The 25,030-nt window shown below is 45.2% G+C and overlaps 1 protein-coding gene across 1 annotated transcript in view; it reads right to left on the bottom strand.

The window, feature by feature from the left end:
* Positions 1-25,030, bottom strand: part of LOC146871493 (galactosylgalactosylxylosylprotein 3-beta-glucuronosyltransferase 1-like) — a gene marked incomplete at its 5' end in the record, with an annotated part of 689,458 nt that overhangs the window by 26,677 nt on the left and 637,751 nt on the right. Inside the window, one exon of the mRNA XM_085647092.1 lies at positions 24,714-24,907. Within this exon, the coding sequence (XP_085503218.1) occupies positions 24,714-24,907 (194 nt within the window). The remainder of the gene's footprint in view (positions 1-24,713; positions 24,908-25,030) is intronic.

Below are 25,030 nucleotides of genomic sequence, written 5' to 3'. Positions count from 1 at the left end.
AGTTCCAGACATTTCTTCATTACTGACAGCCATTGATTCCGAAGCAACATTCTTTACTGTAATTGATCTCAAGAATGCCTTTTTCAGCGTCCCAATAGATCCGGAAAGCCAATACTTGTTCGGATTTAGTTTAAATGGACGAAGCTTTAAATTCACACGCGCACCTCAAGGATTCACAGAAAGCCCCAGCATCTATAGCCAAGCACTGAAACGAGAACTTGACAGTATCCACATGCCAGTCAACACTGCCCTGCTTCAATATGTCGATGATCTGCTGATCACCGCTAGAAGCGAAACTGAATGTGAAAAAGCTTCACTGACGGTTTTACAATTTTTGGCCGAAAAGGGGCACAAGGTGTCCCCTTCTAAGCTGCAATTCTGTGTCCAGCGAGTTGTTTACCTTGGGCACTCGCTGTCCAAGGAGGGAAGGCAGCTTACGTCAGATCGCATCCAGTTAATTGCTAACATGCCAATACCCAAGACACAAAAGGAGGTACGGGCTTTTATAGGCCTCACTTCATATTGTAGGCAGTGGATCCCTCAGTATGCATGTCTAGCAAAACCACTCATTCAGTTGACAACACAGGAGGCGGCCACGTCGACTGTCCTCCCTTGGACTCAGGAACATACACAAGCTTTTGAAAGCCTAAAGAAAGCTTTATGTCAAGCACCTGTCCTAGCAACACCATGTTACAGTAAACAGTTTACACTCTTTGTTACAGAACGCGAAGGTACTGCTTTGTCAGTACTCACACAGGAACAAGCAGGATCACACAAACCATGTGCTTATTTTTCTAGTACATTAGATCCCGTAGCTCAGGCTCTGCCTGCGTGCCTGAAATCAGTGGCAGCGACAGCTTTAGCAATCAGACAAAGCGATGCCATAGTGTTAGGACATCCATTGACAGTACAAGTACCACACGCAGTAGAGGTTCTTGTGAACCGAACGCAAACACAACACTTGACTATAGCAAGACTTACCGGTTACGAATTGACATTGTTTCAGCCACACATAGAAATCAGACGTTGTAGTACATTGAATCCTGCCACACTTTTGCCAGTAAACGGAACAGACCCACTAGCACATGATTGTATCGAAGTTATTACTATCACGACGAAACCCAGACAAGACTTGACAGATATCCCATTGTCAGATCCAGACCTGACGTTGTATGTAGATGGTTCATGTATGAGAACAAGTACAGGAGAGCTAGTGGCCACGTATGCAGTCACAACAGACACTGAAGTCATTGAAACAAATTGCATAAACACCTTGTCAGCTCAAGCAGCAGAGCTCATCGCTCTGACACAAGCCTGTATTCAAGCCACAAATAAGAAAGTCAACATATACACTGATTCACGTTATGCATTCGGAGTTGTACATGACTTCGGCGTACTGTGGCGAGAGAGAGGTTATTTAACTTCTCACGGTGCCCACATTCAGCACGGACCCCTCATTCATGCCTTATTAGATGCAATACATCTACCCACTGCAATATCAATTATGAAATGTAAAGCTCATACGAAAGTTACTGATATCATTTCCCAAGGCAATAACCTAGCTGACAGAACAGCTAAACAGACTTCTCAGAATCAAACTCACACATCTGACATGACAAAGACAATAGTTCTGACACCAACACATTGCATGACGGTTAAGGATCCCGCTCTTGACGTAATTGACATACAGACACATGCTACACCAGATGAAATAAAGAAATGGACTGAATTAGGAGGGATCCAAACGAATCAAGGATGGATGACGAAGGAAAAATCTATATGGTTTCTTCCCGACTCTATGGTTCAAGTTATCATTAATACAATACATAGTCCAGCGCACCTAGGAGAAAAAGCTATGCTAGACAGCATTCAACACATTTGGTTCAACAAACATTTACGAGCAGCAGCTAAACAAAAAGTTCGTACCTGTATGATCTGTTGTCAGTTTAACCCAGGTAAAAGCATTCCCGTAGAACAGGGTGGATTTCAGCCTCCTGATCACCCTTTTGAAGTCCTCCAGATGGATTATATCCAGATGGAACGATGTCGAGGATTCAAATATGTTCTTGTAGTTGTCTGTGCTCTTTCCCGTTGGACAGAAGCCTACCCGGTCTCAGATTACACTGCCCCGACTACTGCCAAACAGTTGGTTCGAGAATTCTTCCCACGGTACGGTTTACCACGTGTTGTCTACTCAGATAACGGCCAGCCGTTCTCATCCGAACTAATGAAACACGTTTCACTTTTGTTAGGCTATCAATGGAGATTTCACTGTGTCCGACACCCCGAGGCAGCAGGTCTCGTGGAACGACATAATCAAACTCTGAAAATTAGATTGTCCAAAATATGTAGAGAGAAAGGTGTCGATTGGGTAGTAGCCTTACCAGTTGCACTCTTTTACATGAGAATGGTGGCGCACTCTCGAACAGGGCTATCCCCTTATGAGGTGATCTTTGGCAGACCACCAAATATGTGGGGGACGCCTATACCACGCAAAATAACTGATGTTGACTGTAATATGCTGACAGATTACCTGGCTTCCTTGATGTCTGCACTACAATCTTGTCGTTCACTGGTAGCTGCAGCCTTTCCCGACAACACCGAGGTGAAACCCCATGACGTAGTTCCCGGGGACCTGGTGTTAGTGCGTAATTTTGACCGGAAGACTCAGCTGGATCCTAGGTGGAAATCGCCTCAACTTGTACTACTCACCACGAGGACAGCCGTGAAGATCGAGGGTCGCAAAGGATGGTTACATTCAAGTCATATCAAGAAATTTCATGGACTACCGTCTGATGTAAACGTTACACCTCGCGTGTCTTCACCGATTGACTCAAAGCTCCCTTTGGTTGAACAAAGCGATAAGGAACTATACAAACTAAAATTACGGTCTAATAAGTCAGACAATTTGATTGTTTAAGTCCTCTCCAAGGTGAATCGGTCGAATTTGTCTCTGACATGTATCCCCTAGACCTGAATAGAGAAAGAAACCGAAAGATGCAGTTGAAAAAGCATGCGTACTGTAAATCACTGTGTAGTCATTGCACAGTGACGTTATTAATCTTGTTTTTCTTAAGTCTTTTAATAATCGCTGCAAGTATATTGTTGCACATATATTATCCTATTTCTAAACATGTTTACAATATTACTGCTGAACATTCTTTTAGTGAATTACCCCCGCATGAGTTGTCCTATAGATTTGCGCTGCGCAATAACACTTTCATTAGTATGCTACATCATTCCCATCAAACCAGCAATGCCACAAATTGTTGGATATGTGGCCGACTCCCTCCCTATCAGAACTATAAGGGAGTTTTGCCCCTCTTTCCTTATCCGTTCACACACAATGGCTCCTGTGGAGCATGGTTTAGTTTGATTAATTCCCTAGATTCGAATTCCGCAGTCTATCAAGACAACTGGGTATGGGGAAACCTGAACTTAGTTTTGCTTAAAGTCTGCTACCCTAACAAGGAGGGACTTCCCAAAAGAACAGGAACTGATCTAGAAAATGAAGTATATGGATTAGGTAATTTTACACTTAACCTCATGATCCTGAACGTTGAATCTGAAGCTACACCAATCTTGCCCGCCATGTCCGTATTCCCAGTAAAAGGGGAACTATGTATAAGAAAGAATGGCTCCATACACATGGGCCATAGTAAATGCACCACTGTGATAAAATTCAGTGATCAAGGCAAGTCTACATTTAGAGCTTCTCGTCATTCCTACTTTATATGTGGCCAGACCGCATATATACGCCTACCTCTAGATTGGGATGGTACCTGTTACATAGCATTCCTCCTACCACCTGTTTTCCTAGCTCCTCCTGATTATCATAGAAATACTCATTTAGTACACAATAGACAGCAGAGAGATCTCCCAATCGTCGATTACACTGAAACAGCATGGGAAAAACACACAGATTTCAATAAAGGTTTCTTTCCCTATATAGGTACAGTCACTAATAGTAAATTGATACGTAGATTAACCAGAACCCTTGAAGCAGTAGTGAACGAAACTATTTCCGCCTTAGGCAATTTAACAGAAGAACAGTCTGCTATGCGGATTGTTGTGCTTCAGAATCGTCTTGTCCTTGACGTCATCCTGGCCGATAGGGGCGGAGCTTGTAGGGTCATCGGATCAAGTTGTTGCATTTTCATACCAGAAAATTCACCGTCAGTATATAAAGCCATAACCCGCCTTCATAAGATTGTAAGCCAGATACACCAGAGTCCAGGCACCTGGACTTGGTCCGGTTGGTTCTGGGGCGTGTTGTCAGCCTGGGGATGGAGAATGCTCTCCTTCCTAGGTATTGGCTTTCTCATACTATTCAGTTGCTGCTTATGTCTACAATGTGGGCCAGCGATTTGTGGTCTGTGTGCCACCTCGTGTATCCCACATCCAAGTTTTCGTTCGAGATCCCGGAAGAAGAAAGAAGAACAAATGATGTTATATGAACAGATCGATGGATTGATGAAGATTGATATCTCCTAAGGGCCAGTAGGGGACAAGGAGGGAATGTGGAAATATGGATTTTTATGGTCGGTTATGTCCCCTATCTTGGACCCCAACGGTTTCATGTATAAATCACAAGTACATGTATGTTCCCTCCAGTTCCAGTTATGAAGACGCAAACACATGTGCGTCCACCGTCAACATGTCCTCTTTCAGATCCGCCATGAATGGGCTGGATATTCTATTCCTAAGTATGAAAGGCCACCGGCTTTATATGGTTCATTTATCCCATTTTACAGTCCAGGCGAGTAGGCCCTGATTCTGCCACCAAGCCTTTTCCTGCCTTCTGCCTCTGAAAGCTCCAGTCTGAGCCTGCATCTGTGACCATGAACTTTGTCCTACTCCCTGTGCGGCTAACGGTGCCTGATCCAGCCCGTAGCCTGCCAGAAAACTGTACTTCACCTTCAAGATTATCTCCTCCGCCCCTCATCCGATGCATTCCTGTCTAGCAGTTTAGGTAAACATTCCTCCAGCTACCGTGCAAAGGGGCCAGGCCTCGCTGTCCTCATGCAAGTAATTCATAAACCCTGTTACCATGGAATATTCCTACCCCCTCGCATCTAGTGTAGACACTTAGACGCTTGTACACGCACTAACAGTCAGTATAGTCAGTATAGAATAAGATTCTATCCTAAGAGACCTCTCTTTTTGGATAACACAGTTCATTAAACATAGGATATTAGATATGATTTGGGATTAGGTTGACATAACCCCAGACTTTTGTCTCCACATGTAGAGCTAAATGTCAAGTCCCATTCTCCCCCTAGTTGCACGTCAAATCACACGTCATGCTGCCGCGCGCGCATCTCTGCCAAGTATTTTTGCTGACATTGCGAAATTCTTTCATGGAACCACCCATTTGTGACATCATACCTAATGACGTTCTTTAGTTACGCCTAGTTACACCCATTTTAGTTACGCATGTATATCTTTATCTCTGTTATCAACTGTTACGCCTCCTGCATCTGTTTCACTGTAATGCCTCTTCTATAAAAATGATTACCTGTCAATAATGTATTGTCCTTCACTTCCTGAACCTCCGTGGTGATGGAATATGAAGCCAACAATTCGAATTGTTATTGGAATAAAGCCCGTTCCGAATCTCTAATACCACGGATTCTGCCTCTTATTTTACTGAGCTATTCTTATTAATTTTCCGCATCAAATTAAGTACCGGTAATTAAATTATTTACCACAGCTGTCCTAGCAATCGTTACCTTCCATATTCTCACCTTCAACGTAATAATCATCCGCATAGTATTGAGCCGTCCTACCAGACGCACCATTCTGTTGATCAAAACAATTCATCGAATTCTGCGGAGGCAAGCAACGCGCAATCGGAGACATACCACGTCCTCGACCTCGCGGAGCTTGTTGAACACCTCGACCTCTCATACCAGAAACACCATTTGTGCGCTGTAATAAAGTCGGGCAACTATTCTTGAAGTGACCCTCTTCTCTGCAATACGCACACTGATTAGGACCTACAGAAAAACGCTGTTGAGAAGACTCAAACCTTTGCGAGTTTCTCTGATATTGTTGGGGTTGTTGATAATCACGCTGGGTATTGCGAGGCGGGTATGCTTGCTGCAAAAGAACCTTAGTCTTCAGTTCTTTAGTCTTTTTGTCCGCTTTCTCTATCTCATCCTTATTTCTATTCTCATAGTACTGGGCAGTAGCCAATATCTGTGCCGACGAAGAAACAGCCCAGGCACTTTCAGAATCCTTCAACCTATTGCACAACTCGGGAAGCAAATTATGCACAAACTTGTCAACGAACAACCTTTGACCACCTTCCGTACTCATGTCTTGACCACTATGGTCTGCAAATGTCTCTTCAAATCAAGTGAAAAAGTCGTACACAGTTTCATCTTTCTTCTGCTTGCATGCAGACAACTTGTCCCAATTGACACGCATAGCAGGCATCAAAGTCTTCATATAATCAATAATTCTACCAGGGAGATCAGCAATCACATTCTCGGGTTTAGCAACACCTATTTGTCTTTCATCTGCAGTTCTAAGGTTATTCCATGTATCTCCTAATTCCTGCGCATGATCCGTATGACGAATCTTACTCCATATAGGCTGTGGAACCACATTCCCAAATAACATATCTATATCAGCCAAATTCATAATACATGAACCCGCAGTTTGAGATAGCTCCTTATAAAACCCCGCAGGATTTTTACGTGCATCAGGCAGAGCATGCTTTAGAGCTAGGACTTCGGCACGCTTCCATGGAACATGTACCCAAACGCGCTGGAAATGTGCCAGAACAGGTGGATTAGCATTCGCATCACCAGGTCTCCAAACGGGAGGAACCTCACGCATCGGGTATTGACGTGCCTTTCTCCTAACTGAAGAATCAGGCTCAAATAACGACCTAGAAGGAAACTCACTCCTAAACGACAACAATGTCGCGACTATAGTTCCTATAGTTCCTTTCGCAAACTCGGACTGCACACGGAACAACTCATGCGTAGTCTGCCCTACCTCGCTATCTTCCCACTGTTCACGAAGGAAAGAACACATCACATCAAATACGTATCTCTGTTTCGGTGCTTCCCATTGATGGAAAACATCCATAACACCCTCAAGATCATAGTGCGAAGGAAAGGTAACCCATTTATGCGCCAAGTGATCTAACACTGTCCGTTCATCAGGACCAGGCAATTGACTACGCAATTGCTTACGCTCTACAACAGGAGACATACCCAATGAACCCATTAGAGGAGAAAAAAGACTAGCAACCGCATCAGTCATCCTTCGTCGAGCAGAAGGAGAAGGTGACAAAAGAACAGGAGACAAAGCAGAATGAGAAGGAACCGAAGTCGGAACAGTGACAGAGGGAACAGACAACACAGGTATAGGAGTAGCAGACGAAGGAGGTAGCAAAGACGGCGGCCCTTGAGAAGGCTGCGCCGAGGCAGTAGTAGCCAGTAAAGGGAGAGCTGGCTGTTGAGGAACCACTGGAGGTAAAACAACCGGGGGTTGCACAACTACAAGTGGCGGAGGTGCGGTAGCACTCTGAGCATAAGGGGGTGGTGAACTTAATAGATGTGACATTAAAGGATCTTTCGCAAGATCTTTCTTTTCTTCTTGCTGTTGAGGCAGCAAAGCTGGGTAACATTTGTCTACCGCTAATTTACGTTGCCTAAACATCTGTTCGCTTTCTTGCTCTTCCTCATTATCCTTAAACTGTATAGCAGCCTGCACCATCGACATACCTCGTGCACGTTTATTTCGTTTCGCTAACTTAAATTCCTTTTGTTTGGCTTCCTTTCGCCAAAGGCGGAAAAAGTCAAACATTGCCGGCCGGGCTTTCTTTTTGAAGAGTCTGACTTCTAAATTATCTAAAATTTCCGTGTTGTAACTACCATATTGGGGCCACTTTAGGACACCATCCTTCCTAGTATACCTAATCCATACATCATTATACGTGATGGGGCCCACGCCGTGTTTTAAATAGAGCTCATAGGTCGGAGTTCCAATCGGAGGTACCGGACACGAGTCCTCCAATCGGGAATCCCTATTATAACCATAACAAAATATCTTTCCAAGTCTGCTAAGACCAGGCATCCTCGCTCACTAGTCTAGCTTCAAACTTCAAGGGAATATCAAAACGATAGCCTCGTGAATACACGAGTCCCTCGGCTTTGGGGCCTGCAGGTAGTAATCAAAGCGATCCCGAAGGATACCAAAACAAACTAAGGACTGGGAGACGCTCCACTCATACTTAACTGAAATATCGATGACGTCGCCAGAAGACCCGTCTATCGTCTCGCTTTACAAGTCATCAAAGGCTCCAAGACAGGGCAACAGTCAGGGTAGCAGTCCTTCGTAGCCGTCGGAATGCGGGGAACTTCGCAGCAAAGACTTTCGGACCACAACGACATACAGGGGTCGATGAAGTGGTAGGCCTCCCTCCAGAATTTTCACACGAAGCTCCTCATGATCTTCAGGCTTGGACCAGTACCGCTGAAGTCGTCCCCACATTGGGCGCCAACTGAAGAACCGGGATTTAATCCCAGCGGCGCAGGGGACACGCCCGAAGTCTTCGGGTTCACCTGTCTTAGAGTACAGAGACACGGGATTCTTCTGTTGACATCAAAGATCAATTTTATTAGCTGCAGCCAGTAACAGAGGTCCTAGAAGTACAACACGGTGTATGTTCTCAGGAGACTGCTCAACATATCAGAGCGGAGCATCGTCTTTTATGCCAAAAACCACGTTCCTGGCTAGCATCAATTACTCACAAATTTGACCAATCAGAGGATGATATTTACAGAGGCATCACAGAACGACAAACCCACTTTCAGTTATCCAACCCGTCGCTAATGACAAGACAAAAATCCAGCATTCTTGTTCGAACAGGCCGGACGGGCCCATCATAAAAGACCTCAACCCAAATCAATAATTAGGCCATAAGGCCATAAAAGGAAGGAGCAGAAACAGATGAAGGGAAAGATAGAGGGGTGTGTGCGTGTGCCATAGAATCAATAATGCCCTGCTCTTTGATCTCTATCTGACCAGCTGCTTAACAAGGTACTGGCTCAACAAGTTTAGCCTCGGGCAACAGGGTCAGTTGACTCAGGTCAAACTGAAGTCAACACGAACTCGAACTAAGGTGTATGCGTCCCTAGAGGCTCGCTTGGCCACAGTCATCCTGTAGTCATTAGCCTATGTGAGGGCAACCACAAAATGGCGGTTATGCACAAAATGGAACCCACGGGTGCAGACTAGATCGTCAAATACACAGTGAATCCATCGGTGTAGCATGACGAAAACGCTTATGCATTCCGCACTTGTCAGTCGCGGTTCGCTGATACCAAAATCATCACGATACGACAACCTTCATTGAATGGGTTCAGAATTCACGGAACCACAGAGGTTCCTAACCTACCCCTCCGGGGAAAAAAATCCAAGTTGGAGGTAGGTCAAATAACAAGTGACTAATAAGTTGTCAGTGAATTTCCCAGTAAAATTGGTCAAACTATAAATATGAGTTCATAATTAGAGAGACAATTTTACTTAAGATGATGGGTAGTGATCGCTTGTGTAAATTGAACTGTGTGAATTAATGCTAATGGTGTCATTCAAACACAAGATGAAGATTTAAATCTTAAAATAAAACCACAAGGGACAAATGTTAAAATGTTTCCAGTGCTCACTTTAGAGGATTTAAGATGTTTTGAATAAGGAGGTTGGGATTTTACAATAAAAATTAATTGGGTTGTTTAAAAGTGCAAAGTCAATGCAGATCACTGTAAAACAGAAAGCAGTGTATGGAATGTTATCTGTCATAGACAAAATTACTAACTCGGACATTTTAAAAGAAGTGCTAGGGAGTCCATGTAACTCTCTGATCATGGGAATAAAAAAAAAAGACAAGTAGAGAATGGCAATTAGTACAAGACTTGTGCAAAATACATGTTATCCTATGGTACCAAATCCTGTAGTAATTGTATTTACTGCAGAAACTGAGTGGTTTACCATAATAGATTTGTGTCAAGCATTCTTCTTGGTTTCTCTTCACGAGGATAGTAAGTATCTTTTTGTGTTCGTATTCCAAAATAGGGTTCTGTTTGGTGCAGAATCCCACAAAGGTATTCAGAGAGTCCTTCATTTTTTCACAAATATTCAAGAAAGACTTGGAAAGTTTAAATTTTTCTTGTGATTCTGTGCAGTTGCAGTATATCGATGACCCTATTGTAGCAGCCAGAACAAGAAAAGGCTGTTGACTTCTCACAATTGCTCATTTAAATCATTTGGCTGAAAATGAACATAATATCACACCTGCTAAATTGGAATTCTGTCAAAAATAAATAATTTATTTGAGATACCAAATTGAAAAGAGAGTGAGAAAGGTGGCCAATGACTGCATTTCAATCATTTTAAGAATGAAAATAAACCCAACAGTTACACATAGAGAGAAGTAAGGGTGTTTATGGAAATGGTTGACTACTGTCTTCAGCAGATTCTTTTTTTAACATTTTGTATTAGCCATTAGTATGATACCTTACAAAACATGAAAAGAAGAACCTTTTCTTAACACTTAATAAGATTGATACAATACTTAGTGAGGGAGAGAAAGCAACTGAAAGGTCGTGACATTCAGGGGTTACAGCAATATTACACGATAAAATACAGAGAAAATGAAAGTAGATATATGACTAAACTCATTGCAGACTGGACCAAACCCTATTAAACCTGCGGCAAGCAAGAGGGCCTCTGACTTTAGCTAAAGCTAGCTCTGATTCAAACACCTGTCTAGGTAGTGCCCAAAATTCCTTAACGTTTGGACTGATAGGGTTTATCCATGATCTAGCGATGCACAGATGAGCACAGGCTATGATAATAGAGAATAATGCCCTCTCAGAGTTAATGACCTCATGCTTAAGCCTGAGGAAGATTTCCTTTTCATTAGGCTGAAAACTGGTGACCAAATTGTGTTGATAATGTGCATAAGCCTTTCCAAAATAGCCTAAGCAAAGGACAATCCAAAAACATGTTCTTTTGATCTGCAGCAAAGAGATTGCATTTGGGACAGTGTTACTTACGAAGATATTGGGGTGTTGCCCACTTTGAAATGAGCTTAGGTGTGTAGTACAGCATAAAAACCATCTTGTATTTTTGCAGCTTTAGGTTAATGGAGGCTACTGCTCTATTTAAGATGTCTAATGAATCATGCACTTCTACTTTAGTAGAACATTAGTTTTCAAGAGCTGGCTTAATTTTACAGATATGTGCAGGTTATCATCATTAGCTGATGTGATGAGTTTCTGATAAACTGCACCAATAACGCCTCTAACAGATTTCCCTTATTTGCCCACCAATATTTCAGATGTATATGGTGCGGTTAATACTCTTTGCTCATTTAAAAAATAATCTTTATTCTGCAGGTATTTGAAGAAGGAGCAATATGGGAGCCTGACCTCATCTCTGAGTGCGGTGAAAGAACGAAAACCCTGATTATTGTATAGTTGGAATAGCCTATTGATGCCCTAGATAGCCAGATTCTTCCAACAGGATCCTGAAATATATCGGGCAAGATTGGTTTTCCCCATAAAACAGTATTACAATGCAGTAAAAGCCAAGAACATTTCTCGCATATATTGTGCCAGATCCTGGTTATATCCCTAATCACCTTGAATTTGACTTGCTTGTAGTCATTAGGGTCGGAGGTCTTATAAAGGGTGAATCCTATAGACGGCCCACAATCTAATTGGTAGGCCATTGAAGATAGTCCTGATTCCAACCCATTGAGCAAGCTCCGCATCCGCCCTTCAAATGCAGGCCAAGAATAGAACTTAAAGTCTGGAAGCCTAAAGCCACCTTGTTGATCAGACAATTTGATGAGGCTAAGAGCCCTTCTGGCACCTTTGTAACCCCAAATAAAACTGCCTATCGTGCTTTGAGATGCTTAAAAAAAGAATTTGGGACCCTGAGAGAGATTGAGCGAAAAAGGTATGAGAACTTAGGCAGACTATTCATTTTAACTAAATTACACCTGCCGAGAATACTAAGAGGAAGCCGATGCCAGCTGCGAAGTTTGGCCGTGACAGATTTAAGGAGTGGGTCATAGCTAAGGGCAATTAGCTCCTCTACCGACTGGTAAGACAGATACCTAAATATATAGCCATATTAGTAACCCCCAGAGATGTTGACAATATATCAGAATGAAATTTGAGGATTGTCTGCGTTTAGCTTAATTCAACTTATAGCCAGAGAAAGAGCCAAAATGTGCGGCCTCGTCTGTTATATGAATTAGCGCTTCAACAGGATTAACACACGTAGACAGCAATGTTGTCCGCATATGCGGTAAGCTTTAGATATATATTATTCAGTCTGACAGGGGCTATCCCAGTATTTTGCAAGAGATGTCTTTTAAAGGGCTTAATAAAGAGTTAAAAAAGCAAAGGGGAGAGTGGGCAGCCCTGGAGAGTGCCCCTCTGGACAAGGAATTGAGTAGATAGAAGGCCGTTCACCTTAATGACTGAGACCGGTTTCTTATACAATTCCTAAACGAGATAAATGAACCAGGTCCCCAGTCCAAATTACGACATTGTCCCCCAGAGTGCCTCCTAGGCTACCCTGTCGAAAGCCTTCTCCGCATTCAGCATGATCATACCGATTTGTGTTTTCAGTTTGCTGGATACGTCAAAGGTAGCTATAGCAGTATTAATTTGAGATGCAGTGTCTCTGCCGGGAACAAACATGTGTTGTTGACAGACACAAGCTGATGGATATTAGGGGCCACACGCGCAGCCAAAATTTTAGATAATATTTTTGCATCAGAATTAATTGAAGAAATAGGATGATCAGAGCCTCTATCTTCCAAAGATTTTCCCTTCTTGGGAAACACAGTGATAATAGTAAAACTCTAAGAAGCTGGAACTTCCCCTCCATTCGAAATATGAGTAGTTAATTCCGTGGCCTATGGTACCAAAATATCACCAAAAACGTTATTGAATTCTAATGGGATAGCATCCTCACCTGCAGCTTTACCCGAAGGCAAGTCCTTGATTGTACACTGCACCTCGACTGACAATATGTCTTCTTGTGGTATAGCAAATTCATCGACATCGAGTCATGGAAGATGGCTCCTGCAAATAATCTTGGCGCCTACTCTCTTTTGAAACTAAGTCACCATAAAGATTAGCATAAAAGGCTCCAAATTGCTCTGCTATCGCAGAGGATTGAGTGTAAAGCTGCCTGCCCTCCCCCTCATCGCTTTTATATTCGATTTGGACTTCCTGTCTGAAATCTGTGAAGCCAGTAGCCGACCAACACTCTCCCCATACTCGGACTGCATTGCTTTAGATTTATGAAAATTAGCAGCTATTTTCTCAGTGAGTCTTCCATTCAACACTGACCGTTTATCTAAAAGCTGCAAGTAGATCTTCCATTCTGTAATATTGCCAGCCATGACTGCCTGTGCATGCAGTCGCTCTAATTCGAGACAGTTGTGTCGATTTTATTCCAACTTTTGGGATAAATGCCTGATCTGAGCCATAATAAACTGCAGGATTGCCCCTCCTATGAAAGCTTTCATACAGTCCTAGACTCTGTGGGTTGGTGCAGTGCCCTTATTATTACCTAAATGTTCACTCAGCGCTTCTCTAAGATGGTACGGTACTCTGGGTTGTTTATCAAGTACATAGGGAATGAAAAAGGCAGGCGAGAACCCCTTACAATCTGCTGTTTCAGTATTGTTAGCGCCATGGGATGTGATCAGATGTTACTTTAGAACAGATTTCAGTAAGTGCATTCTCCAAAATAGATCTCTTGGCAAGTAGCATGTCAATGCATGGATATTGTTTATGCGGATTAGAGTAGAATGTAAATCCTGGCAGCGCAGGACAGAGCGTCCTCCAAACATCTTCTAGTTAATTAATATGCATAAGCTCGAGAATAGCTGCTCTAGCCAGTGTTTCTCTATTGGTGGTGTCCATCGTCTGATCCATAATGCAGTTAAAGTCCCCCATAACAATAAGATCTCCATCCCGCCCCAATAATTCTGTACTTAAAAGATAAAATATGTCAGGGAAATCAATGTTGGGACCATAGACCAAACATACAGTGAATGTGCTCCCAGAAGTTAGAAACTGTGCTATTGCCCATCTCCCCTTGGAACCTGCCAAAGTTTGCAATACAATAGCATGCATATTCTTAGACTTCAACAAAGCAACCCGCGTATGGAAACGGACTGGGAGGAGCAAACTAAGACATCAAACCCTAATTGGTTCAACATAGACCTATCTTTATAGGCCAGATGGGTTTCAGTTAGGCCAAGTATCTGTGGCTTAAAGGCCAATAGTTCCTCATGAACTAGTTGCCGCTTCTTCCCTTTGTTACAAGGGTCTGTGGAATCAATCAAAGGTATTGGGCACACATGTAGGGGGTGACGACAGCAGGGTAATACAAGGCAAGATGATTTGCTCTTGCGCTGTCAAGGAGCACCCTTTTAAATGCTTCATTTTTCATGCTTGATTAGGCAGGGTGCCCTCTAACTGTAGTCTGAGCTAGAAAATGACTAGAGTGTGCCCAACTGGTGCTCATCCTCCTTTGAGAGCTGCTCTTCAAGAGCCTAAAAAGGTCTTGGGGTATGAATTCCTTTGTGGCGAGCCAAACTCATGAGGGCAATCAACCAGACACAAAGACCCCGTGGCAACCTTTGCCCTGTGAAAAACGTTTCATAGAGAACTCACTGTGTCCAGACACCCATGCCCCAGCAGGGGGGCAATCCCCTACTAAGCACAACCTTTGTCCTCTACTGAATCCCTTGTCAACCTCTCATGAGCAATCAATCAAACATGGGTGGGAAGGTACCTATTGCAAACAGTTTTCACCCTGTGCAGAACTGCCCCATGGAAAGCCCACTCGCTCCACATACCCAAGGCCCCTTAGAAGCTGAAGGCCCGACTACACAAAGCCTTCACCTTGTACTGAACACATAGCCAAAATATTATGGCAATCAAGCACATAAGTGGGCAACTATGTGATCGGTACTGCAACAATAATGTCATTGAACAGGTCATGCGTGATGTGATGTCATAAGCAGAGCATGGCATGGACGTAAGATCTGGTTTGATAACTAAACTGTAACTGTAACTAATGATTGCAATTTGTATTGCATTTAAAACGTAACATTATGACTGACATTTTCACCTAACTTTAACTTCAATCTAAACAATTTAAACTTTAATCTTAGTTTTTTCTGTATATAGATATATATATGTGTGTGTGTATTACCTACTGGCAGTTGCCAGTAGGTAGTTATAGTTAGGACCTATTTTCCATAGGAAATCCGCAACATTCTATTTGGAATAACGATGGCCCCGATTGTCGAATCTTTGCAAAATTTTCCAAACTTTTGGCCAGCTCCGGTCCGCTCCTATCCTGAAAATTTCACGGTGATTCGTCAAGCGGAGGCCGAGAAAATAGGGGGTCCCAAAATGCGTTTTCCCCATGCATTTTCCCGTAGGACCTGTTGACGCAGCTACAGCCCCAACTGCTGAACGGAATTACACCAAATTTGACAAAGAGGTAGTCCTCAGTTCAGACTCGTGCCTTTTGCTTAAATGGTGTCAATCCGTTCAGTAGTTCCTGAGAAAATTAGGGTTAAAAAGATAGATATATCTGGGGGGAGCCTAACCACACATCTCATCGTGAGATCTGATTGGCTGTCAGTACTTTATCCAAGAAGTGTTGGCAGCCGTCTTGGGACCAATACACATTATAGCACCTCATTAAAAAGCATTGCAGTTAATAGAAGGTTTTAAGACTTTAGTTACATTATAAATCATTTGTTGATGGTACCATACTCATTTTACGAATTCTGGTGTGTTCTAAGGTGATTTTACCATGTGAAAAGCATTCTGCTGTGATATCATGAATCATGTTTGAGAGAAAACTATTTTCTCATGCTTTTCCCACAGAGGGTGGGAAGGTGATCTATAAGCTAAACTGAGAGCATATTTTCTGTAAATTCACATTAACTTTCTCAGTCATGTGAGAATGAAGTCTGACATTCTCAGTAAAACATGTACATCCAACAAGGGCAGAGACTGTCAGTTCATTCCTTTGTGTTCTACTACAGCTTCCCAGAGTGTTCCAAAGAACAACTAGAGCGCTAACAGTCTTACTTATGACAAACGTATTGCACACCTGAAGCCATCTTGATTGGAATAAAGTGGTAACTCTTAAAACATTTAATTTAAAAAGGAACAAAATGAGGGGGTTCATTTTGCCATAGAAAGTATGATTAGTGCTGCAGAAAGAAAAATTAGGGCACATTTTGAGTGACTTCTGAAATCCTCTTCTATTTCATTAAACAATTCTGACATGCAGACTGAAACATGCACTTTCAATACCAGCAGCAGACTTCCCTGGTGAGCAGTAGCTTTACTACAGTGATCTAATGAGCAACTAGAGTGCTAACATTCTGAATTTATGGCAAATGTGTGACACATCTGAATGCCTTCTTGATGGAATCAAAGTAAAAAAATGAAAGTATTTCCTACTGAGGAGACTGTAGTAAATGAGGAAATTAGGAAACTTCATAACAAATAAGTCTCCCAAAATGGCCACCAGAGACAAAAGAGCCCAAATGTAGCCTAAATATCACCCAGATGTAGCCCAAGTATAGCCCAATGACAGAATGTCCCGGAGTGTTCTAACGAACAACTAGAGCGCTAACAGTCTTACTTATGACAAAAGTATGGCACACCTGAAGCCATCTTGATTGGAATAAAGTGGTAACACTTAAAACATTTAATTTAAAAAGGAACAGAATAAGGGGGTTCATTTTGCCATAGAAATTATGATTAGTGCTGCAGAAAGAAAAATTAGGGCACATTTTGACTTCTCAAATCCTCTTCTATTTCATAAAAAAATTCTGAAATGCAGACTGAAACATGCACTTTGAATACCAGTAGCAGACTTCCCTGATGAGCAGTAGCTTTACTACAGTGATCTAATGAGCAACTAGAGTGCCAACATTCAGAATTTATGGCAAATGTGTGACACATCTAAATGCCTTCTTGATGGAACCAAAGTAAAAAACTGAAAGTATTTCCTACTGAGGAGACTGCAGTAAATGAGGAAATTAGGAAACTTCATAACAAATAAATCTCCCAAGATGGCCACCAGAGACAAAAGAGCCCAAATGTAGCCCAAATATCACCCAGATGTAGCCCAAGTATAGCCCAATGACAGAATGTCCCAGAATGTTCTTAAGAACAACTAGAGCGCTTACTTATGACAAAAGTATGGCACACCTGAAGCCATCTTGATTGGAATAAACTGGTAACACTTAAAACATTTAATTTAAAAAGGAACACAATGAGGGGGTTCATTTTGCCATAGAAATTATGATTAGTGCTGAAGAAAGAAAAATTAGGGCACATTTTCAGTGACTACTCAAATCTTCTTCTATTTCATTAAAAAATTCTGATATGCAGACTGAAACATGCATTTTAAATACCAGCAGCAGATTTCCGTGGTGAGCAGTAGCTTTACTACAGTGATCTAATGAGCAACTAGAGCGCTAACATTCAGAATTTATGGCAAATGTGTGACATATCTGAATACCTTCTTGGTGGAATCAAAGTAAAAAACTGAAAGCATTTCCTACTGAGGAGACTGCAGTAAATGAGGAAATTAGAAAACTTCATAACAAATAAATCTCCCAAGATGGCCACCAGAGACAAAAGAGCCCAAATGCAGCACAAATATCACCCAGATGTAGCCCACATGTAGCTCAATGACAGAAGTGTGCAAAACACTTATTTGTTGTGTATTTGCAGTTATATATAGTGCAGACTTGTCAGGTATTGGAGTGCTTTACATGAGCATTGGTTACATCACACAAGATCAAATTCATTTTGGTTGTAGACATGGGGAGATTAAGTGATTTGACCAGAATCACAGAATGTTGAGCTGAAGCAGAAACTCCAACCTGGTTCCCCAGTTGCAAAGTCTGTAGCTCTGGAAGTAACACCACATCCTCTCCCGTAAGTGCAACATTTAATCAAGTGGTCAACTGGATAATAAAACATAAAGATTACAAATAATTTAAAAGTTCTTTGTCGCTGTTTGAAAACTCAGAAAATATTTCCTCATTTTAGATTTTTAGAGCACTAACCATCATTTTGATGCAAATAAGACCCTCTCATATATGTAATTTCTAAAGGAAATGCTCTAGGTATTACAGTTTTGATTACATCAAGAAGACGTCAGGTGTTCCACACTTTTGTAATAAATATAGAGGTGTCGATTCCGATCTTGTAAAACCCGGGTACGAATGGTTGTACGGAGCGTTTTTTCCGTCCGACTCGTACCCGGGAAAAACACCTTACAAACTCGCAAGTACGATTCGCACAGAAACACCATTTCCATACGAGTCGTAAAAAACACTGACCGGCAAAAAAATACATACAAATCTGAATCTGGACGGCGCATACGCGACGTCCTGACGGAGTCAGGCAGCGTTCTACGGACCAGCAAGTACGATTCGTGCCGACGTCACTCCGCACGCAACAGTTTTTCCGGGAGCCAAAAACGGCCGGGAAATTGAGGACGACGCGAACAAGGAGCACCGGTAAGCGACGGACAGCGATGGACCCCAACCTACGCGTCATCCCGGCCCTCATAGCCTACCACCTCGTGTACAGAAACCGACGCAGATGCCGCAGAAGGTCAGAACAACCCCTAGGGGCAAAGGGGTGTGTGTGTGTGTGCGCGCAAGGGGCAGGAAACATAACCCACACCCCACAAATTACTGAAACATCATGCACATTAATTACCTCCATGGTCTGGTCACTTCGGGGGGCGTGTCCACCAATCCCACGTCCCGCCACAACGGAAGTGGACGTGGACGCCTACCCGTCACCTCCACAATGGTGGTACGGGACGTACCCACACCCCCCAGAGCGTGGGTACGGACCGTACCACGCCTACCTCTACGTCACACCAACAATGGCGGTATAGCCTGTACCCACGTCCCAAAGGCATGGGTACGGGCCGCACCCCCAAAGTTGGGGTGCCGTAGGGGTATGGGCCGTACCCAGGTCATCAGCGCATGGGTACGGCACATACCATGCCTACCCCTATGTCACACCAACAATGGCGGCACGGCCGGTACCCACGTCCCAAAGGCATGGGTACGGGCAGCACCCCCAAAGTTGGGGTGCCGTAGGGGTACGGGCCATACCCAGGCCATCAGCGCGTGGGTACGGCACATACCACGCCTACCCCTACGTCACACCAACAATGGCGGTACGGCCGGTACCCACGTCCCAAAGGCATGGGTACGGGCCGCACCCCCAAAGTTGGGGTGCCATAGGGGTACGGGCCCTTCCCAGGCCATCAGCGTGTGGGTACGGCTCGTACCACGACAGTGGACACATACATAGGGGTGTGTGCCTATCACACCCAGCAGTGGCCAGACATATGAGGGGTGGGTGCCTATCACTCCCAGCAGTGCCCAGACATATGAGGGGTGTGTGCCTATCACTCCCAGCAGGGGCCAGACATGTGAGGGGTGGGTGCCTATCACTCCCAGCAGTGCCCAGACATATGAGGGGTGGGTGCCTATCACTCCCAGCAGTGCCCAGACATATGAGGGGTGGGTGCCTATCACTTCCAGCAGTGCCCAGACATATGAGGGGTGGGTGCATATCACTCCCAGCAGTGCCCAGACAAATGAGGGGTGGGTGCATATCACTCCCAGCAGTGCCCAGACATATGAGGGGTGGGTGCCTATCACTCCCAGCAGTGCTCAGACATATGAGGGGTGGGTGCCTATCACTCCCAGCAGTGCCCCGACATATGAGGGGTGGGTGCATATCACTCCCAGCAGTGCCCAGACATATGAGGGGTGGGTGCCTATCACTCCCAGCAGTGCCCAGACATATGATGGGTGGGTGCATATCACTCCCAGCAGTACCCAGACATATGAGGGGTGGGTGCCTATCACTCCCAGCAGTGCCCAGACATATGAGGGGTGTGTGCCTATCACTCCCAGCAGTGCCCAGACATATGAGGGGTGGGTGCATATGACTCCCAGCAGTGCCCAGACATATGAGGGGTGGGTGCCTATCACTCCCAGCAGTGCCCAGACATATGAGGGGTGGGTGCATATCACTCCCAGCAGTGCCCAGACATATGAGGGGTGGGTGCATATCACTCCCAGCAGTGCCCAGACATGAGGGGTGGGTGCCTATCACTCCCAGCAGTGCCCAGACATATGAGGGGTGGGTGCCTATCACTCCCAGCAGTGCCCAGACATATGAGGGGTGGGTGCATATCACTCCCAGCAGTGCCCAGACATATGAGGGGGTGGGTGTAGAGGACCCCAGCAGTGGACAGAGCCATGGGGGTGTGTACATCACCCTCCGATGAGCAAAACTCCATGGGTGCATGAAGGCATACACAATGTGCGACAATGTTGAGAGTGCCATGCCAACACATCACTGACTGCAGTGTCCCACTCTCATGAGGTTGGATATCCTTCCCCCACTGCATGACACACCGCATGTGGGTGTGATGACAAATTACACATGCATACCCACCCCTGGCGGAGGCAGCACAATACACACACTGAGATCATGCAACAAGACAGTATCCTCATGTCAAACACCACTAAACTAAGAGAGCCTAAGGGAACACACACTGTCACCCACATTCCAGGAATGATAGGAATGTACAGGTGCTGGGGCAACGAACAAGTTGTAGCCTCCCATGGAAGGAAAAGGTTGGAGTACACACAGATACAATGCCCACAATTGTCAGTCAGGTGCCCAAATACCCTGCAGAACACGTAACACATGTGTGTGAGGCAGGGAGTACACACATGCATAGTGCGGAAAAGGGAAAATGTCCACATGAAGTCATGTCAATACACTCCATACACAAGTACAGTGTCCAGCAAGGATGCCACAAACGATGCAGGTGGAGACATAGCAGAGCATGCATGGCCAAAGTCGAAGGGATGTGTCACACACCGAGAAAATGTTGACACAGCTCAGCACAACAATTGGGAAACACCCTGCAGGGAAGATGGTAGGTGCCACAGAGTAAGGAACACACCTTGGGACAATGTCACCATGCAGTAAGAGCTAACATCACCTAAGAATACATGCAGTCACCTTGTGACGGCATGCAGATACCAGGGTCCACCCCATGAGCAGCACACTACAGCATTTCCCAGACACACAACACATCATCACCAACCCAAATCAGGGAGCAGCAGCACCAACAGCAATACCAGAAAAGCCATAGTGTGCAAAGGAAAAACAGAAAAACACATTCAGCATTTCGAAGAAAAGTAGCTACAGTACACTATTCACCAAGCCCATGGGCCACGCCAGATGCGAAGTCCTGGGGGGGACGCGTCTCCCCTAGCTTGCCTGCACAGTGCACTGTACCATATCATCCACAGAGTGGGGGGCATCATTTGGGGGGGAAGAACCAGGCACCGCAGGGAAAGGAGGGGCACGGGTAGGTGTCGTGGGTGCAGGGACGGACGACTCCACCACAGGGGGTGGGGCAGCGCCAAAGGAGGAGGTCAGTATGGCGCTGCACACGGCAGCAAGCTCTTCCAGTGTCTCCCCTGCACCCGAAGGAACCACAGGCCCCAAGGAGGAGGGGGGGTCGGAGGGATGGGTAGCAGCACAACTGGGGGAGGGTGTGGACAGGGGGGAAGAATCAACTACCCTGCCCGGGGAATCCCTCAAACGCTTGCGGGGTGGTGTCACACTGGGGCTGGGGACGGACTGGCCATGAAGGACTCTCTGTCCGACTGTTGGGCAGGAGAGCCAAGGGGAGTGGTTTTGGAGGTAGTGGGTCGTGAGGACTGCGGACTCCTAATGTGACAGCGTGGCTGCTGTTTTCCCCCCGACCCAGTGCCTGTGCCTTCTTCCCCCTGTGTGTGCGTGACAGGAGGTGTGCGCTTGGCCTTCCCTGGTGGTGTGCTGCCTGTGTCTGGTGGGGTGCGTGCATGGGGACGTCTGGGTGTGTATGGGACAGGCATGGGAGTGAGAAGTGCGGATGGTGCCGGGTAGGGGGGGGGGACGGAGCGCTGCAGGAGACCCACTGCTGCCGTCAGTGATGAGTCAATGGACCTCAGCAACATCCGTTGGTCAGACATCGCTGATGACATGCCCTCCATGTACGACACCATCCGTGTCAGCAGTCTGGTGTGGCCATGGAGGACACGCAGGAGCGATGTCTGACCAACCTGCAACTGGCGCTGAATGCCCACAGACTCTGCATTGACGGCAGCAGGGGAGACAGGGGCAGGGGGTGCGGTGCCTGGCATGAAGGAGACATGTTTGGTGTACCACAAACTCCCCTCAGAACACAGAACCCCTTATCCGACTAGCTTAGTGTCCCATTCGTTAGCCGAGGTTGAGCTCGGCCGTCCCAATGTATAGACAACCCAGAACAAGCGCATGACAATATTCTCACGAATGGTGGGAATCAGACATACCTGTTCGTCATTATTCTCAGATCAGTCCACAACAGAATAGACACAGACACGGTAAAGTTGAAAGAGTTCCTTCAATGAACCTCGCGTCCTAAGATGCAGTACTGTGGCGAACATAAGCAGACAAATGGTTAAGGTCAGAAGCATCAGCATTGTTGCAATATCATAGACAATGAAAGGAGCAATCATGAGAAAATGACAGTGGAAACAGCAACCTTCCTGTCGCCAGTAAACCAATAGTAGTATCATTCGACTAATAGAAGGTCTCTAGGCTTGAACGGGGGACCCCCCACCGTACAGATCAGCTCAGTGGTATCACATCACAGGATCATCAAGTCTCTTCTCCTGCGAAAGTTCCCCATCACAATGAAACTCAAACGTGCTGCACTGCAATCTGGCAAGCATTCGTCTATCAGGTATCTGCAGCTGCGTGCATGTAATGGCTAAATAGTGGGCCGATCAACCTGCACACAACAACATGCACCGTCTAGTCACCCAGACTGTTTGTGTACACAATGTACAGTACAAGCTCGCTGCTCACTGTGAAGGATGTCAAACAACAGACAGTCCTCATGTGAAGCAAACTCGAGTAGGCATTTTAAAATTGATAACACGCAACTACAGTGTCGCGTGCAAAAGCAGCAAAATTGGCAAGATGGCTCACTAACAACTAATGCGGTGGTGCCAACTTAGCATTGTACATAGGGAGATAGGAATCATGACTACACCCCCCCTTGTTTGTACCACTAACCACTAGGGGCGCAAAATCGAGAACGCAGAGTTCAAGTTTGATAGAACGGAACCAAGGGCATCAACTGGAAGTTCATAGAAGGGAAGCGAAAAAGTCAGAAAAGAAATGTCAATGATGAACGATGGGAAATGAACCATGTAAAAGGGGAAAAAACATAACATCGATGGATGCACCATGAAATGAGCAGGGCTAAAGTCAATCCATCAAGGTATAAGCACAATAAGTTGCAACAGCTTCCAAGAGGAAATCATTAGAACGTTCCGCAAAATTATCTGCCATCCAGTTCAGCAGGGGGAAAGAACACACGTGTTCCTCAACAATCGGGGCATCCAGCACCATTTGTGGACAACAGGTGGGGACATCAAGATAACTTCTGGATAAGAATTCAGTTGCAGCCGTTCCGATGTCCCAATTCCCAAGGACTCCATGTGCTGCAGCACAGGCCATAATCCTGACGCCAGAACAGTCCAACTCATGAGCCACTAAGGGGCTCATCAGTCGATCATAATCCGGGTCAGGAGACACCGAGTTACACAGGCACAAATCCAGAGCCCATTCGAATGGACAATCTAGGCAATGAAAGACAGGTTGCACGCAGGTAAAGAAGGGAAACCGGAAGGACAATCCATAGGCACTGCTTAAGGTCGCCAGCGGCAGAGTGCCGTAGAATTCAAGAATCTGTTTCCGAAGATGGAGCAGCCGGTGCATGCTGTCTTGTAACGCAAGTTGTGAAGCCACAGCGTAGTACGCAGATCAATAATAGCACCCCAGCCACGAGTGCGAGAAGCAAAGGGAGACCTTCGAAGACGCTAGAAAAAATCGAATGATGAAATGCGGGGATCACACCAAACAGAGTATGGAAGGAGGTCACGAGGCCGGAGCACACAATTTAGAAAAAAACATCCAGGCCACTTGTTGACGAGGCATGAAAGATAGTCTGAATCCGAGTCCCGAATATGTAGTGGGAGATCAGTGTCCAAAAGCGCTTGCACCTCTGTGCGCGTGTGAGCTACGTGAAGGACAAATGTTTCTCGGGATGAAGTCAACACGACTTGTTTTTGAGACAATAGAGCCTTTATTCTGCTCATCTTGTTGAACTCTGCTTTCAAGGTTGGAATGGATGGCCAGATGGATACATCGAGCCGGCCATGCGGGGGTGGGAAAAGGACGTAATGACAGAAAACCACTCGTAGTGATACAGTCACGATGTGAGGAATTCCCGGAAGCATCCCACAGCAAGCTTCATCATTGAACAGCACATAATTACCGTTATCAAGCAGCGTACAAGACGGGGTCATAACTGGCACACGAATCCACCTCAGAATACAAGCTAAATCATGAGCGTGCATACGACAAGCACCATGCAATTGAATCTGCCTACACACCACAGAATGATCCGGAGTGGAAGTGCACCCTTCACCTTTTAAATACACCTCCTTGCCGTCTCTCACGCACCTGTTGTCGCCTAGCACGGGCACAAGGGACCCGAGCAAGTGGGAGGGCAGTGATGGGACTGGACAGGTCCTCCGCCTGACTCCCCTCGGCCTCCGTGCCACTTGCTGCGCCATACTCCCCAGCACTGGTGGCCCCGGTGCTGGATCCCTCCCCCACGTCCGTGCCAGTGTCTCCCTCGGTTTCCCCCGACGATGCTGTGGGCAAGGTGAAGAGACAGGAAATGATCAGACACCTGTATACATATGACACATGAGTCCAAACTACATAGGACAAAGCGCATAGCATGAACAGCAATATGAGTGACATCTACAATACCA

Source organism: Triturus cristatus, chromosome 1_1 (genome assembly GCF_964204655.1).
Source record: "Triturus cristatus chromosome 1_1, aTriCri1.1, whole genome shotgun sequence".
Lineage (NCBI taxonomy): Eukaryota > Metazoa > Chordata > Amphibia > Caudata > Salamandridae > Triturus > Triturus cristatus.
Note: the sequence above shows the minus strand (reverse complement) of the source record. Positions and strands in the feature narration are given on the sequence as shown.